At 42.1% G+C, this 16,082-nt stretch overlaps 9 protein-coding genes across 9 annotated transcripts; 8 read left to right on the top strand and 1 right to left on the bottom strand.

Annotated features, from left to right (window-relative positions):
- Positions 1-53: 53 nt before the first annotated feature.
- ATC70_009845 (uncharacterized protein) lies at positions 54-4,081 on the top strand (the record flags this gene model as incomplete). The annotated part of the gene is made up of 9 exons (XM_064829072.1): positions 54-82; positions 143-451; positions 511-883; positions 940-1,068; positions 1,132-3,064; positions 3,120-3,295; positions 3,354-3,512; positions 3,576-3,745; positions 3,808-4,081. The coding sequence occupies 9 exons, from the start codon at positions 54-56 to the stop codon at positions 4,079-4,081; spliced, it is 3,552 nt and encodes a 1,183-aa protein (XP_064686274.1).
- A 32-nt stretch (positions 4,082-4,113) lies between these two features.
- On the bottom strand, positions 4,114-5,019 carry ATC70_009844 (uncharacterized protein; the record flags this gene model as incomplete). Its single annotated transcript, XM_064829071.1, has 3 exons — positions 4,114-4,337; positions 4,402-4,654; positions 4,714-5,019. 3 exons carry the CDS (start codon positions 5,017-5,019, stop codon positions 4,114-4,116), a joined length of 783 nt encoding a protein of 260 aa, XP_064686273.1.
- Positions 5,020-5,215: 196 nt separating this feature from the next.
- ATC70_009843 (Eukaryotic translation initiation factor 3 subunit M (eIF3m)) lies at positions 5,216-5,965 on the top strand (the record flags this gene model as incomplete). The annotated part of the gene is made up of 1 exon (XM_064829070.1): positions 5,216-5,965. The coding sequence occupies one exon, from the start codon at positions 5,216-5,218 to the stop codon at positions 5,963-5,965; it is 750 nt and encodes a 249-aa protein (XP_064686272.1).
- Positions 5,966-6,680: 715 nt separating this feature from the next.
- CTI6_3 (Histone deacetylase complex subunit) lies at positions 6,681-7,187 on the top strand (the record flags this gene model as incomplete). Its single annotated transcript, XM_064829069.1, has 1 exon — positions 6,681-7,187. The coding sequence occupies one exon, from the start codon at positions 6,681-6,683 to the stop codon at positions 7,185-7,187; it is 507 nt and encodes a 168-aa protein (XP_064686271.1).
- A 218-nt stretch (positions 7,188-7,405) lies between these two features.
- ATC70_009841 (uncharacterized protein) lies at positions 7,406-8,042 on the top strand (the record flags this gene model as incomplete). Its single annotated transcript, XM_064829068.1, has 5 exons — positions 7,406-7,465; positions 7,527-7,734; positions 7,801-7,822; positions 7,882-7,949; positions 8,002-8,042. The coding sequence occupies 5 exons, from the start codon at positions 7,406-7,408 to the stop codon at positions 8,040-8,042; spliced, it is 399 nt and encodes a 132-aa protein (XP_064686270.1).
- A 197-nt stretch (positions 8,043-8,239) lies between these two features.
- On the top strand, positions 8,240-9,557 carry ATC70_009840 (uncharacterized protein; the record flags this gene model as incomplete). Its single annotated transcript, XM_064829067.1, has 5 exons — positions 8,240-8,720; positions 8,800-8,915; positions 9,000-9,192; positions 9,255-9,335; positions 9,403-9,557. 5 exons carry the CDS (start codon positions 8,240-8,242, stop codon positions 9,555-9,557), a joined length of 1,026 nt encoding a protein of 341 aa, XP_064686269.1.
- Positions 9,558-9,730: 173 nt separating this feature from the next.
- ATC70_009839 (uncharacterized protein) lies at positions 9,731-11,351 on the top strand (the record flags this gene model as incomplete). The annotated part of the gene is made up of 2 exons (XM_064829066.1): positions 9,731-11,134; positions 11,199-11,351. The coding sequence occupies 2 exons, from the start codon at positions 9,731-9,733 to the stop codon at positions 11,349-11,351; spliced, it is 1,557 nt and encodes a 518-aa protein (XP_064686268.1).
- A 276-nt stretch (positions 11,352-11,627) lies between these two features.
- Positions 11,628-12,824, top strand: ATC70_009838 (uncharacterized protein; the record flags this gene model as incomplete). The annotated part of the gene is made up of 7 exons (XM_064829065.1): positions 11,628-11,749; positions 11,812-11,920; positions 11,984-12,127; positions 12,188-12,314; positions 12,386-12,471; positions 12,529-12,689; positions 12,746-12,824. The coding sequence occupies 7 exons, from the start codon at positions 11,628-11,630 to the stop codon at positions 12,822-12,824; spliced, it is 828 nt and encodes a 275-aa protein (XP_064686267.1).
- A 1,070-nt stretch (positions 12,825-13,894) lies between these two features.
- On the top strand, positions 13,895-14,403 carry ATC70_009837 (uncharacterized protein; the record flags this gene model as incomplete). The annotated part of the gene is made up of 2 exons (XM_064829064.1): positions 13,895-13,965; positions 14,019-14,403. The coding sequence occupies 2 exons, from the start codon at positions 13,895-13,897 to the stop codon at positions 14,401-14,403; spliced, it is 456 nt and encodes a 151-aa protein (XP_064686266.1).
- Positions 14,404-16,082: the final 1,679 nt, after the last annotated feature.

Genomic DNA, 16,082 nt, shown 5'->3' with positions numbered 1-16,082 from the left:
ACACTGAGCACTCGCCATCAGTAATCAACTAGTACATTGCTGAAAGAGATAGAATGCAGACAGAACAACCCAAAGAAACAAGGTAAAATGTCTTGATGCTAACGATTAACTCGTCATTGAAACCATCTTATGAAACGAGTAGGCCTGTTTACCAGCCTATTCATGACTACAGTCATCCCCAAGTGAACGACACTCAAGTGCCGTGTGTCAAGGAAGAGCAAAAAGATGAGCATGAGCAACAGGGAGCAGACAATCAAGATAAGACCAGCACAGAAACAGACGTTACAACACAACATGCAGTTACAGAGAGACCAGCACCGCAAGAGGAGTATCGTCCTCTCAATGTCAAAGATGCACTGACCTACCTCGATACAGTCAAGGCCAAGTTTTCGTCTCAAAACGATGTATACAATCAGTTTTTGGACATCATGAAAGACTTTAAAAGTCAAATGTAAGTGATTCCAGGCTATATTTTCAGCACCAAAAAAGACTCAACCGTACGCATCTCAGGATCGATACACCTGGCGTCATTGAGCGTGTATCCACACTGTTTCGAGGCCATCCTGCATTGATATCTGGCTTCAATACCTTTCTACCACCTGGTTATCGCATCGAATGTAGCATAGATGATCAAGAGCGAAACGTCATTAAAGTAACGACACCCACGGGCACAACTTGTATAACAGAAAGCGAATCGCTCAACTTGAGAGGCGATGATAGCTTTCAACCACAACAAGAGGATCGCAAATCGCCTGTCGAGTTCAACCACGCCATCACCTATGTCAACAAGATAAAGAACCGTTTTGCAGGTCAACCCGATACCTACAAGAAATTCTTGGAAATCCTGCAAACATATCAAAAGGATCAAAAACCCATTGGCGAGGTAAAATGCAATGAACAGGACAGCCATGAGATATTGACGCTATCGTTGATGGTTAGGTCTACACCGAAGTGCAAGCACTCTTTGATGGCTCCACCGAATTGTTAGAGGAATTCAAGCAGTTTTTACCTGAGCCCAAGCAACGTAAAAAGAGATCTGGCCAAATACCCAATCTCAGCATCTCCAAGGTAAGGTAGCATGGAGAATGCATGATACACAGATGAATTGATGATACTGTGTCTATGCTGCAGAGAACCAAGCATCATCACAAGACAGATTTGCAGACATCAAATGTAAGAGGAGATCCATCCAACAGCAGCAACAGCAGCGACAATGTAGTCTCCTCTTCTTTAAACGACGATCTTTCCAGACCCACTTTTTCAGCAGAAGAAGCCGAGTTTTTCGAAAAAGTCAAGACTTACATTGGCAACAAAGCAACATACAATGCATTCCTCAAGGTGCTCAACTTGTTTAGTCAGCAGATTGTGGATCAAAATGTGCTTGTCAGTCGTGTTGAAAGCTTCATTGGTGGAAATACGGAGCTGTTTGAGTGGTTCAAGAGCCTGGTGGGCTATGATGGCACAGATCAAGTGATTGAGAACATGCCTCGCATGCAGCCTGTGACAAAAAACGCTGGCGGCTGTGGTCCAAGCTATCGTCATGTTCCCAAAGCATGGCAGAATCGAACCTGCTCTGGGAGAGACGCCCTGTGCTGGGATGTGTTGAACGACACTTACATTTCTCATCCTACGTGGGCCTCTGAGGATACTGGCTATGTCGCCTCCAAGAAGAACCAGTATGAAGAAGCACTGCATCGTGTCGAAGAGGAACGCTACGACTATGATCTCAATATTGAGGCGAATCTCAACACCATTGCATTGCTGGAACCCATCGCCAAAAAGATCAGCATCATGACAGCAGATGAAAAGAGCAGCTTCCGTCTATCGCCTGGATTGGGCAGTCCATCACGCACCATCTACCAACGCATCATAAAGAAGATTTACGCCAACAAAGGCTTGGAGATGATTGATTTGCTGCACAACAACCCTGCGCAGACGGTGCCTATCGTGTTGAAGCGTCTCAAGCAGAAGGATGACGAGTGGAAGCGTGCGCAACGAGAATGGAACAAGATCTGGAGAGAAGTGGAAGCTAAAAACTATTGGAAATCACTCGATTATCAAGGCATTACATTCAAATTGACTGACAGAAAGGCCATGACCACCCGATCGCTTGTAGCCGAAGCAGAAGACGCCAAAGAAGCGCATAAAGTCGACACGTTTCAATTTGAGTTCTCTGACGCTGCTGTCTTTAAGGATGTGTCCAGACTGGTGTACTTTTACTTGGACCGTCAGCCCGTGTATAACCCAGAGGATTGCGCCTCCATGCGTGTGTTTATTAACACTATGATTCCCCTGTTTTTCAACGTGAACGATGTGGAGCCCTCTACAGTGGACAGCGCTGATATTGTCATGGAAGAGATCTTGGATGACGATGCCTCGTCTGTGCAATCCGATAATGAAGTAAAGACAACCGCTACAAGCGCAGCGCGTGCTACCAACAGACGTCCTCGAAGAGCGCGTGGTCAATTGAACGACGATGATGGTTTACTGAAAGATGTACTGACTCGAAACATCAAGAAGAAAAAGTCGGGTAGATCTACATCGTCGTCTGAAGAAGAAGATGAGGATGACCAAGACGAGGACGAAGAGGACGACGACGACGCATCGCAAACTAACAACAACACAGAGGAGGACGAAGAGATGGAAGAAGACGAGGACGATGAGGATGAGGACGATGAGGACGATGATGACTCAAATGAACGCTCGCGTCGTCCACGTCGTCGTGCTGCCAGAAGCTCGAGTCAAGGAAGCGGCAAAGGCAAATCAAAGAAATCCCAGCGCATAAGCAAAAAGAAAGCACAGGCCACGTCCACTACTCCACCTAAGATGGCCACTTTGGCATCACTGATTGAAAAGGAGAAATCGCTGGAACCCGAGAATCAAAAGACATACAACTTTTACGGCGATAGTGGGTTCTACTGCTTTTTTCGTTTATACCAAATATTATACAATCGTCTCTGCAAGATGAAAGCGTTAGATGCCGAGTTCAGAGCGCATCCAGAGAGAGCTAAAAAGGCGCACAAGGAAGCCCGTGATTTAGGAATCACGCCCAAACGATTCAAAGGTAAGTGCACAGACCGAGAGGCTGGTGTGCAGCACAAGATTGACACTTGTTTTAGCATTAAAAATGGATACAAAGCGGGGTTACTATAGCATTTTGCTGTCATTGATTGACAAACTATTTGAGGGTGAGATTGATCAGCAAACGTTTGAAGAATGTGTGCGATATATATTTGGCGGTGATGCCTATATCATGTTTACTATTGATAAACTCGTGCTGTCCCTGGTGAGAGATGTAAGTTTGACAGCAGAGGGGAAGCATGATGAGCTTGTCACTAATGCTTGCTTCATAGATTCACATCATCATTGCAGATACTCAATCACAACAGCTATTTGAGCTCTTCAAGATTGAGAACAGAGCAGAGCAAATGGACCAAGGCGATCCCACTACTTACAGAACCCGTGTTGCTGGCATCATTGAACCCACAGAAAGTACATACCACATTACCTTTGTAAGTACACGCACTCATAATACAACATCTCTATTTGACCTTATCCATGCTTTTGTCTCCTAGAAATTGAAGAGTCGAACATTGGCCATCAAATTATTAGATGGTGCACATGGCTCAGCACAGGAAAATGAAGGATGTAGTGGATACGATGAATATGTTGCCAACTACATTGACTGGGCCAATGAGACCAAGGGCATCAATCAAGCGTCTCTGACACCCAGATTCTTAAAGAGGTTTGTAAAAAAAAACAGTATCTATGCTATGACTCCAATTTCTGAATATCGTTTGTCGATAGGAATCTCAAACACAAGGGACACCAAGCCAAGGACATTGCTGTTCGATCTGGCATGCAATACAAGATTTGCCGTGATACTTACCACATGTTTTACATTATCGGTACAGAAGATGCCTTTGTCCGTCATCTCTCCAAGCCATCGATAGAAGCAGCCACCATTGCATCCAATAACAAGTGGAATCAATGGCTAAATCAGCATTGGAGCCAAGGATTAACAGAACAAGAGAAATCAATGGCTGAACAACAAGCTCTTTCCTTTCATCAGTCATCATAAATAAAGTCTAATAGTAGTTTTTTTTTTTTTATTTACAAAATTCCCCACATCTCCTCTACTGCGCATGCAATTTTACCACAAGCAACTGATGCAGATAACGAATAGTCGGATATACTGATCTTCTCGTCCACATAAGCATCAGCAAAATCATCAGTACCGTGGGCCATTGAACCAACTGCAACCACAATATTCTTATCTTTGGGAATGGTAGGCATGTATTCTGATAGTTTGACGGTGGGTGCATCCCAAGAAAGGGCTAATTTGTAGCTGTTAATGCTCCTGTTGCGTTTCGGCCCTTCCACATCACAAAACACACTTACCGATCTTATGACTATTGCTTGGTAAGTACTTTTCGACAGGGTTTTCAATGATACGCAAGAGCTTCTCGTTGCCGTTGACAGCACGGATACTCAATTTGTGAAGTAATTGAACCATCAAACCTGCAAAACGCTTGAAAGTTCTAGGAATTCTGATGTGAGGGTTGACTTCAATCAAGACGTTCTTGTGGGTATGGATGTAGACTTGCAAAAGACCTGCCTTGTTCAAAGGACTATCTAAGAGTGTCAAGAGACACTGCAATACAGTGGTTAACATCGCCATATCTATTGCTGTGCTTTTGTACATTGGCTTACTTGATGTGTGATGTCAGGACGGGCTTCGTAGGTCTCACGGTTGTTCTTTTTGAGTATGTGCAAATGATCGTCGACGTTCAAGAGCTGATAGTGGCCTTCTTTGTTTTTGCCAATCTTGAGTGTTTCCAATGTTGCTTGTTCCAAGATGACAATGAGTCGTCTAGCATTCTCTTTCTCAATGGCAGTTTTGGGTACTTTGGGTGCATGAGGCACCATGTGCACATCGACATCGGTACGAGTGGTACCAACACGAATACGTTTGGGCTCGCTCTCTGCGGATTCTTGAGGACGCTTTTCTGCTACCATAATGAAATTGTGATTTGAATAAATGAAAGCTGGATCTTTTTTTTTTTTTTTTTTTTTACATGAAAACGGAGAGGTAAAAAAAAAAAAACTATGGATTTAGAGTAATGGAAAGCCACATTAAAGTCTAAACAGTCAATTGGCAATAGCAAATATGCAAATCATTGTTTATTCTGAGCACATTCATTTGCTTTACATCATGTCAAAACGACAGCGTTTAATGGACCAAGATTGGGGAATCAGCTCTTCTTCCTCTTCTGATGATAGCAGTGATGAAGAAACTTCAGTAGAGCCAAAGCCCTGTAGCCTCTTCAAACTGCCATTTGAAATCCTATCCAGCATTTTCATCCTGTCTGGTAACACTGATTTACCCATAGTCTGCAAATACCTCTATCAACAACTGTATTACTGCCATGATTCCATCAAAATCTCTTTCCTACTACAACGAGCACACAACAACATTGAAAAGGCCTTTGAAGATGCCATCAAATTCCCGTTTTTCAACATGGACCTTATGCAACGCTTTGAGAAAATACAGCCCTCATTGCAATACAATGACAAAAAGATACCCGCTCGACTATTTCTACAAGACCCTCAAGACACATTGCAACAACGAGACTCGCTTATCTTGGCATTGCTGGAGAAGGGAGCCTCTGCCAATCGACCCAAAGGATACCCTCTTATCAAATCAGCACAATTGGGAAGATTGGATCAAGTCAAATTGCTAGTCAAGTTTGGCGCAGATCCCACGATGCGTAATAACATGGCACTTCGAGTATGTGCTGCTAGAAATAATCGTGAAATGGTAGATTACTTTTTAGATGAGTTACATGTCAAGCCAGATAGTGAGACTTTGAAAGCCTGTGTGCAAAAGAATCTGTGGGACATGTTTCAAGTCTTGGTGGATCATGGAGCTGTGCCAGACATGTCCACCATTGATTTTACTTGAGAAAATTGTATATATTTAATGTCGCTCATGTCTTAGACACATCATACCATCATTTCGCTTCTTTTTCAACTTGAATAAAGTTTCTGTTCGTATCTAGTCATCCTAACATGATTGCTTTGAATGAGGTAAGATGTAGCTTTGTCTAACTGACTATGAAGTACCGGTTGCTGGTCAAATCGCATATAAACCACACCAATTGCTCAGCAAATTTTTGATCAGCGATTCAAGTCAACTTTGAGCGATCTGTACCTGATCATCACCCAATGGATGTTGACACCATATTTAAACTGATCCAACTGTACAATTAACATCAGTCAAAGAAGGAGATGCTCAATTGTGCTAAATTCATCGAGCAGAACAGATTACAATGTGAGCTTTACAATATAATTTTCTGCTGGGCGTACAAGATAGACTTTCTCAAATGGTTGAGCCCAGCAGTGAATGTACCACCCATCTCATCAATTACTGGCGTACATGTGCATTTCCCAGTTAAATTCAAATTCTACAAATCAAGACAAATTTTGTATTGTGTCACTAGAATATTTTAAATCTGGTGAGAAAAAGAATAACACTGGCCATAAATCATCATCTCGCTCTCTTTCTCTTTCAATCTACATCTCTTCTCTCTTACCCACATTTCCTTTCGTTCATTCCCCTTGTCCATTGATCCATTCCTTCAGCGTACACACACACACACACACACATTCAAAAAAAAATGATCAACCAACGTTTCTTGCAAGTATTGATGGCAGTCTTTGTCTTGATCACTGCATGTGCTGCTCAAATTGGCACGCAAATCAACTTTCCAATCTCCAACAGCACCATTGAACCCGGGCAAAAGATTGACATTGCTTATGGATATCAAAACATGGGTAATGGATCCTATGTTGTCGACATTGATCTCTGGCAAGACAATACTTTGACCTCTTTGGCCAAGAATATCGATAAAGATGTCCCTGTTCCCTCTGGCAATTCCACTGGTACCCAACTCGATTTCTTTATGAATTCTACTTATAGCTGGTCTGTCCCCCATGGACTAAACAAAACCGTTTACTTGACTGTCACCACTAAATCAAAACTTTCCTACTCTAATGTCGATTTAAGTATGCGTTCTCGTGCTATTGTGCTTCATGTTAATGCTGGTATCATGAACTTGCCCATGGAAAAGCTCGGTTTGGCTGCGTTGTCCATGTTAGTCTTGGGCTTAGTTGGATTTTTTTAATAATAATAGTTGCTGCTCTTAATCTGTATAATAAAACGCATATCAAATCGCTCCGTATTTTCGTCCATTGCTATAAATGTGTGTGTTTGTTGCTATGGTGATAATTTCAGTTACACATTTGTATCACAACCTGTAATTTTCGTGAGTCCATTACACACGGTCCGAGTAGGATTATTTTTAACACTCTCTTTCTTCTTTTTTTGCTAGAAATACTCAAGATGATTTCTGTGCATGAAGAAGAAAGGGCAGATAAACTCGCAGCATTGGCAAAGAAGAAGGTTTGTGAGTAGCTCAAGCATTCAGCGGATCAACATGCTGATTTACAGTCTATCATCGCAGTTACATAAGTTTCAATCCAAAAAAGTTAATCAAACGGATGGTTTAGAGCAAGACAATATCAGACTAAAAGAGAGGCTCTTCAATTCCGAGAACCAGATTGAATTGATGCAACATGAAATACAAAGTCTAAGACAGAGAAACAAGGAGCTGAAGGGTTTGCTAACAAGAGACGATGCTGAAATAAGATTTTTGGATCATCAAGCCTTGGGTAATGTGCATGTGATTACTCTCACTGCTCTGAAAATGCTAATGCGTGTGTGTATCTTTACAATAGAGGCGTATGAACGAGAGGAAAGGTAGTATTCACAATGAGCATACATAGAGAGGAGAGGCAACTAAAGCTGCTATGGCGTAGGACTATATACAATGAGTTTAGACACAAGATCATTGATCTCAAAGAACGATATAAAGGCGATTCAGCAGGTAAATCACCTTACTGTAATGCATGTAGGCAAAATACTGAGCCTGTGTTTAGAGTTATGCAGTAGTTGTATGGGCGAGTTGATTGAGATTTAACATTTGAGCAAACACAAAACAACCATACCCCCCTTGATCTTCCAGGTTGGGGCATTTCACATACATATACATACCACGCACCATATACTATCCCCCCTTTAATACAGCTCATCGCCATATAATACAACGCAATAGCGATAAATTACCTTTCTCCTTCAACATTATATATCTCTTTATTCCGTTTATACACCTAACAAATGCTTTCTAATACCAGTATCCATCGCATTGTGCTATGCGTATGTCTGTTTCTTGTTGGAGTTATACTCGCTCAGTCATCCGAAAACCAACACCCCTTGACACAACCACTGAATGCATATGAAGTGCTACAGCGGCTACCAGAAACCTCTAAGTTTTCATCGTTATTGGATCCAGAGCTCCAATCTTACTTGCAAAATCAAACCAACATCACCGTATTTGCACCGCATAACGATGCCTTTTATCAGACATTGCTACTGGATCGCAACACGACCAAATACCATATACTGCCGCAACTGTGCTTGGACGATTGCTGGACACAGAACAGCGAATCTCTGTACAAATCAACCTCGTACATGAAACTATGGATAAACCACGATAAAAACACCAAACAAATAGAGTCGGGTAATATGCAATCTGCAGCCATTGTAAACTCGATACAAGTTTCTTCGCAGCAAAGCGTTGTGCATATCATTGACTCCAGTAAGTGTGTGGCCCTCACTCTCGCCCTATCTCTCCTTTTTGCCTTCAGCATGTACCACTGACGCTTGTGATGATTTAGTATTGGCAGTGCCTCTTGATATTGAAACGACATTGGGCAACCTTAAATTCACAAAAGCAAAGCAATTAATGGCTCTAGTCGATCAACAGCATGCAAACTCGAGTCGAAATGATGAGGTTAGTAATCATACAAGCCTAATAATTAACTGAAAAAGTCTCATTATCGTCATCTCTTCCTTTTTGGCACTTCATGCGTTGCAGATGATGACCTTATTTATGCCAAATAATCAAGCATTCGGCACGGTGGATCCCACTACACTTGGGTTTGATATTAATGCTATGCTTTATAATGTGCATGCTGTGAGAGGGCTGTATACGAGCCAGCAATTAAGAAGCCCTAACAGCACTATACACAACTTGGTTGGATCAAACATCACCGTGCGTGAGAATCAGAGTAAGTTGACCTTGCAATGGTATACCAAGGTCGTCACTGGTACCTGACACCACCTTGTGTAGTTTCCATTGGCAATCATACGGCCAACATTCGTGTCAAAGACATCATAGCCGAGAATGCCCTGATCCACACAATAGATCAAGGTGAGAGCTTCTTTCTAATTGCACTAGATCAATTTGAGCGCTAAAGTTGCTTATTTTTTTTTTTTAGTACTCTGGACTACAACATGGGTCGCTTCCACGAACGACAGCACGACAGCAAAGGCAGCAAAGAACGCCGCTAGTAAACCTCGCCCGTCGACATATATTTATACATTTTACTGGCTGTGTGTGGTATATTATTTTGTCATGTTAAACGAGGCCTAAACAGAGTGCAATGTGTAACATTTGGCTCCTGAATTAAAATGGCAGTGGTGCTCCCTAAAAAAAAAAAAAAAAATAGGTCGTTTTATTGTTTCAACATTTAAACTTTGTTTTTTCTTGATTTCTATTCTTCTTCTTTTCTTTCCTCAATTCACCACCAAAAAACAAAAAAAAAAATGGCCAAGAAAGGTAACAAGAAAAAGTCAAACGCTCGCAAGGTACAACAACAAAAGAAGGTTATTACCACACCTACTGCTACTACGGCTCCTGCAACCCCCGAAGAGTCTTCGCCTGTTACACCTGTCAACGCGCTCGCTGACAATGATAAAGCCTTGTTGACAGAGGAACCTCAGGTTGCTGCTGCTGCTGTTGCAGAGAAGGAGATTGAGCAGATCGAGAAGGAGGGCTCAGAGGAGAACATCAAGCCTGTCGTCACTGAGAAGAAGGAGGAGGTGCAAGAGGAGGAGGAGACCGCAGAGAAGCCATCTATCCTGTCCAATGCATCAGAGGAAGCATTGACGTCCACATCTGAGAATATCGTGGAATCTCTGCAAGTCAAGGATGCCTTGGAGGAGCCTCCCCATGTCGAAGTCAAGGCTGAACCTGTCGCCGTCGTCTTGGATAGTCTTCCCGAAACTGAGCAGCCTGTAGTGATTACATTGGAGAAGGCCATCATTCCTGAAGAACAGCAAACCACCATTGAAGTAGAGCCTGTGCCCGAGGAGATCTCACCCGTCTTGCCCAAGGTGGAGACTGAAGAAGACATCCCCTTGCTGCAAGAAAAGAAGCAAGATCAAGAGCCTGTTGTCCTGGTTGTCTCTGAATCTGAGACTACCTCCTCTACAAGCGCTAAAGAAGAAGAGAAGAAAGAGGCTACCACTGCCGCTGATCAAGGTCAATGGACATATCAAGCAGTTGGTGAGCAAGATGCCCAAGTCAATGCAACTGAATCTGATTCAACAAAGCCTGAAGAAGCACCCTTAAAAACTGAACAGGAACCCGAACAAGCTATTACTCACGAAAATGATCAAGTACCTGAACAAAAAGAACCTAAAAGTCTCCTCGTGCCACAAGCAACAGAGTGTGAAGCCAAAAATGTACAAGAGCCTCATGTATCGGAACCTACCATCACTCCCTCTGTCAGTGTCGAAGAGGAACCTGTTCAAGAGCAAACATCTGCACCCGTCTCAACCACCACCTCCGCCAGCACCACAGAACCTATTGATGTATCAAAAGTCGCTCCCCCTATTGTTATTGTCAACAATGTCGATCAACATCAGGAACAAGCCCAAGCAGATGTGGATGTTCCCGCTCAAGCAGATGTGAATGCTCCCGCTCAAACAGAAAAGGAAACTGCTCCTCCTGTTAGTACCACATCATTGGAAAAGGAAGACACACCCACTATTCGATCACAAAGTGTATTGACAAGCATCAACACAGATGCAACCATCCAGGAAGAAGAAATCGCTACTCCCAAGAGCTCTCTCAAGAAGAAGCGAAGCATTCTAGGCAAGGAAAACAAGAGTGTGACAAAGAGAAAATCACAAATTTTAGGGTTATTTAAACGTGGTGGGGACAAGGTATGACACAATGACACATGAAATCCCCTTGGTGATATATTAACCAATTTGTATATGACAATAGACTCCTCCTGTTCCTGAGTTACCTGTGATCCAGCAAGCAACAGAAAAGAAGCAGCAACCAGAAAAGAAATTAAACAAACGCAAATCTTGGATGTTTTGGAAATCATCTAACACTAATGCTACTGCAGTGGCAACAGTACAACCAAAAAACTAGATACTACATTTTAATATATATAAAACCCTCCCTCTTAATCATAACATGAACTGATATTTCACACACACACACACACACACACACGGAAAAACTTGGTTTCAAATGAGAGCAACAACGAGAGAAAGATGATGCCTGTGCCTGCTGCCATGCTACACATCAGTTTTTTTTTTTTTTAATGCAAGGGGCGTCACAATTGTGTATTTGTGCAAGATGAAAAGGGACACACACACACACAACAAATCCGTCATTATTTCATCGCTTTCTTATTACTCTCCAATGTTTCGGCTACAACACCAACAAACGCGTACTCTGTTCATGATGGCATCGAGCAGAATCAAGCCAGTACCAAGCAAGACACATTGGATCAAACTGACTACATTGGCAAAGCCTGTCGTGAGGTAAAGAGTAGACATATGGGTGCATGATACTACATGTATACAAACTGGTTTTTGCGACATAGAATCAATACCTGGAGGCCATTACAACGCTGCTTCAACTCGAATCTCAAGCAAACGACACCGCCACCGCCACCCGCAAAAGACGGCAAGGACAAAAAGTCATTCAAAGAGGTATAGTGCTGCCATCTGCGTTTTACCAGAGGAAGAGACACATACCAACCATCAGGACACTAGGAATTGAAAGAAGACATCTACACTATTCCCAACCTATTAACATTTGGGAGATTGGCAGCAGCACCGTGCGTCGGATACATGATTTTACAGCAAAACTATGATGGTGCGTTGGTCTTGTTTGCATTGGCAGGCTTTACAGATCTAGTGAGTAATTCAAAGATGCTGGAAGTATAGCAAAAAGTGGCTGACATGTGTACAACAAAGCTGGATGGCCACATTGCTAGAAAATACAACATGAAGACGCTGCTAGGCACAATCATTGACCCATTAGCAGACAAGGTATTGATGACAGTGATGACAGTGACATTGGCCATGGAAGGAACATTACCAGGTTTGTGTGTGCAGCAGCCTTTTGAGGTGGTGTGGATCAAAACAGACGACTGATACAAACGCTTGAAACAGTGCCATTAGCTGCGATCATTCTAGGTAGAGACGCTGGACTTGTTCTGTCCGCATTCTATTATCGCTACATTTCCCTACCAGAACCAGTATGTTTGTTATCAAAGGGTGCAAATGTGTATCTTGCTAATGTCAAATCCGGATAGAAAACCATTGCACGTTATTTTGATGGCACAATACCTTCAGCAGAAGTCAAGCCAACTCAAATCAGCAAAATCAATACTGCGTTGCAGTTGCTCTTAATGGGCTTTTCATTGACTACCGTGAGCATGGGGATGCCTTCCAGTGAGGCCATGACAGCATTACAGTAAGTTGTGTGTGGATCAGACGAAATGCTCTTGATATTTATGCCTTGTATGATAGATGGGTTGTTGGAGGAACTACTGTGTGGTCGGGAGCTAGTTATATCTTTTCAAAGGATGCAGTACGGATACTAAAGTAGAGTCTGTATGTTTAATACTAGGCTTCCTGGTGTGTGAAATAAATCGTGATGTTTATAGTGATGTTTATAGTGTTTTTCTCGATTTTATCAACGGTCAGCTATCTGGCGCTATCATCATAATTTCGAGTTTTGTTCTCGGCTGTAATGGGTTACGGAACTAAATTGATGAGACAACTTTGTCTGCCTGAATGGCACTTGTCTTCGGCTTGCCCTTCCTTCCATTACAAACATATGAATGATACATTTCTATGCTATAGCATGATATCTGCTAAATTGTTATATGTCTGGACATCTGAATAGTACAGTCTGATACCAGTATTCATATAGACAGGCTGACGAATATACGCAACCCTACAATTGACACTCATCGTTTCAACATGAATATGCATTGCTCTGCAACTTAATTTTCTTTGAACGACTGAAATGTTGATTGCTCTAGTTTCTGTTTCTTTCCACTACTTGATCATGCAACACTCTAAAAATACGGCATTGCCAGCAAGAAGGAGATCAGCTCCACCTCGCATTGGCACATGCCATGATGAACCCCACTCCCCTGCAAGACCAGTGGGCAGTAAGATTGAGCATCTGTCATCTTCTCCCATCAGTCTTTCAAGCCAAGAGTCTACAGGTGTAGAAAGAATTAGGGTTCACGGAAGCCATACCGCTTCATGTGTCAAGTTTGTATGAACTGGAGACGAAGAACAAGCTGTATGAGTATGCGCAAAAGCTAGTAAAGAAATTGAAAGAGGAGGCTATCTCATGGCACGCTATTGGACTGTATCATCTTTGCATCAACAAGCACGCATTATTTTAGCCATGCGTTGATCCTCAAATGCTTCCTTAGGCCCTCATAGCTGGGTTACGCTTATATACTCTCACTGGAAAAGGATCACGACAAGGCGATCGAGGCGTACACGAATTGCAGTAGGCTGGTTCTGGGGTGAAGGACACACTATACACCGGCTAATTGCTGAGCACTGACTTGATTTAGCTCATAATTACCATACGACCACGTTGCAATGGAAGACATGAAACTGGCCAGGATGCATCTGGCGTTTGGCTACTTTCAGATGAGTCTTCAACGGTGCAATCACGACCCTTTCTTTAATGAATTAGCTGTCTACCGTTACCGGCAGGGAATGTAAGTATCCGTCGTGTGCTTGACGCAGCGCATCTAAACATGTCCGCGCATAGGTACAAAGTGGCTCGCGATTATTTGCATACTGCCTTCTCATTAGCAAATGAGCATCAATGTAAAAGGAGCCCCATTTGGGAAAAGATCAGGCCAACTTGGGCCATATATACCGTCATCCACCGTGAGTTACTGCATTCTGCCATCATCGACAGTTTCAAGACAAGTTATGTATTCAAGCCAGATCAGTCATGCTTGGCCGGCTCGTTTGATGTCTTTAAAATGGCAAATTCCATTGGGCTCAAGCAGGATCAAGTCGCTATTGAATTAGAGCAAGATGTACGCTATATGTGTGATCACACCCAAGAGCATCCATCTGTACTATTTACTGAGGATGCCATGATTGTTAATCAAGGAAATTTGCGGCCTAGAGAATCAGGAGAATAACTGAAAGGAAAAAGGAGCACTTTGTACTTAAACTCATACCCACACTACTATTTCTCTTAAAGATCTTTCCATGGCACATTCAACTAGCTTTTCACTTGAGACTTTATACGTTCATGATTTTATTTCGGATATGTTACGGACTACCTAGTAATTTGAACTACTGCGTTATGGACCACCTATCTGAGCTAATTGTGTAGTATGGTTTTTACTAGATGCAGACTATCCATTGCGTCTAGAATGTCCAGCGTGTCTTACAACCCGTCATCACCCCACTAATAAACTGTGCAATTGTGCTATGATACAGCGGTGCCACTCAACCTACTATTTCCAGCAGATTATTTGGATGTAACAGCATGCTACAAATCTAGATTGATGCACACAATGTCTCTTCACCTTTATATCGTAACAAAAACGCGCCTATTGACGAACAAATGTATAAAACACAGCCACGTTTGACAGCTTTCAAGCCTTTGTATCTTGACATATAGAACTTTCTGAGCCGCCGGAATGACACCAAACAATTGTACTTGAGTAGTAGTAACATCCTGAAACCTTTGCTCAAATTTTTGAGGACCAAAAAAAAACATGGCCAAAATCGACCAAAAAAGCATGAGGTATCCCTCATGGTTTTCATCGAAAATCAAACGATCGTGTTTTTCACCTTAAAAATGAAGACTTTTACTATGGTATATATTCAATCAAAATGTTTCTCTCGATCCAAAGCAACTTCTGAAACCGCGTTTATGAGGATTTCATATGCAAAATCTGGCTATTTTCGCTAAAAACCTCATTTCATATTTCACCAAATTGCTCAGTAATTTTATTTACAACACCCATTACAATTAGTACTATTGGAAGCGTCTTGAAAAGTACTTCAAGAATGTATTAGGAAGCGTAGGGTGATCATCACAGTTTATATAGTCGAATGTCATAAAGTAAATTTTTTTTTTTTTTTAAATTGTGTTTATTGATTGAGCCGCGTACACTAAGAGTAATAGGTCAGAGTGAAGAGGCGGGTGCAATTGAGAAATGAAAAAAATATAAATATAAATGGAAACTAAACTAAACTAACAAAAGGAACTATCTAACTATCTAAATTACAAGAGGGAATGGATTTGATCTTCATCCACTGTCTGTCGGACAGTGGAGTGGATATGTACCAGAATCGCCTCAGGGACAAAGATAGTGCCGTCAAAAACAAAGCGCATATGGGCTAGCCATATTTGAGACAGGGTGATGAGTAGGATTCTGTATGGATGGATGCCTTTGACTTGGGAGTACCAGATATCTGAAAAGTCCAGGGACAGAAGAGCCTCTTTGATGTCAGTGATGGACGTGGTGGGCCATAGGAACTCAAAAATGACGCCTTGCCATACCTTATAAAGTAAATTAAAGAAGTCGAAAATAAACAGAATCTGTCCAATCTTGGGCAGAAAAAATACGGTCGGAGTTTAATATAATTTGGCGCTGCTGCCTAACCAAAATGCCTTTTGATGATGGCTATGATGCATTTGAAAGGACCATTGCTTTAGCCGAATACTTTCCTTTGCTTTTGTATGACATTTCCATATATGAAAGCGCCAGGAGTTCTCGCGCACCACCAAAATATATGTCGTCCCAGCTTCCTAATCATGATTTGCAGCATTTCAAAAAGGCATGTAGGCAGTATGCGTTTCATT

The sequence above is a fragment of the Mucor velutinosus genome, assembly GCF_035048745.1.
Source record: "Mucor velutinosus strain NIH1002 chromosome Unknown tig00001563, whole genome shotgun sequence".
Classification (NCBI taxonomy): domain Eukaryota; kingdom Fungi; phylum Mucoromycota; class Mucoromycetes; order Mucorales; family Mucoraceae; genus Mucor; species Mucor velutinosus.
The sequence above is the reverse complement of the archived record's forward strand: the minus strand, read 5'-3'. Positions and strand labels throughout refer to the sequence as shown.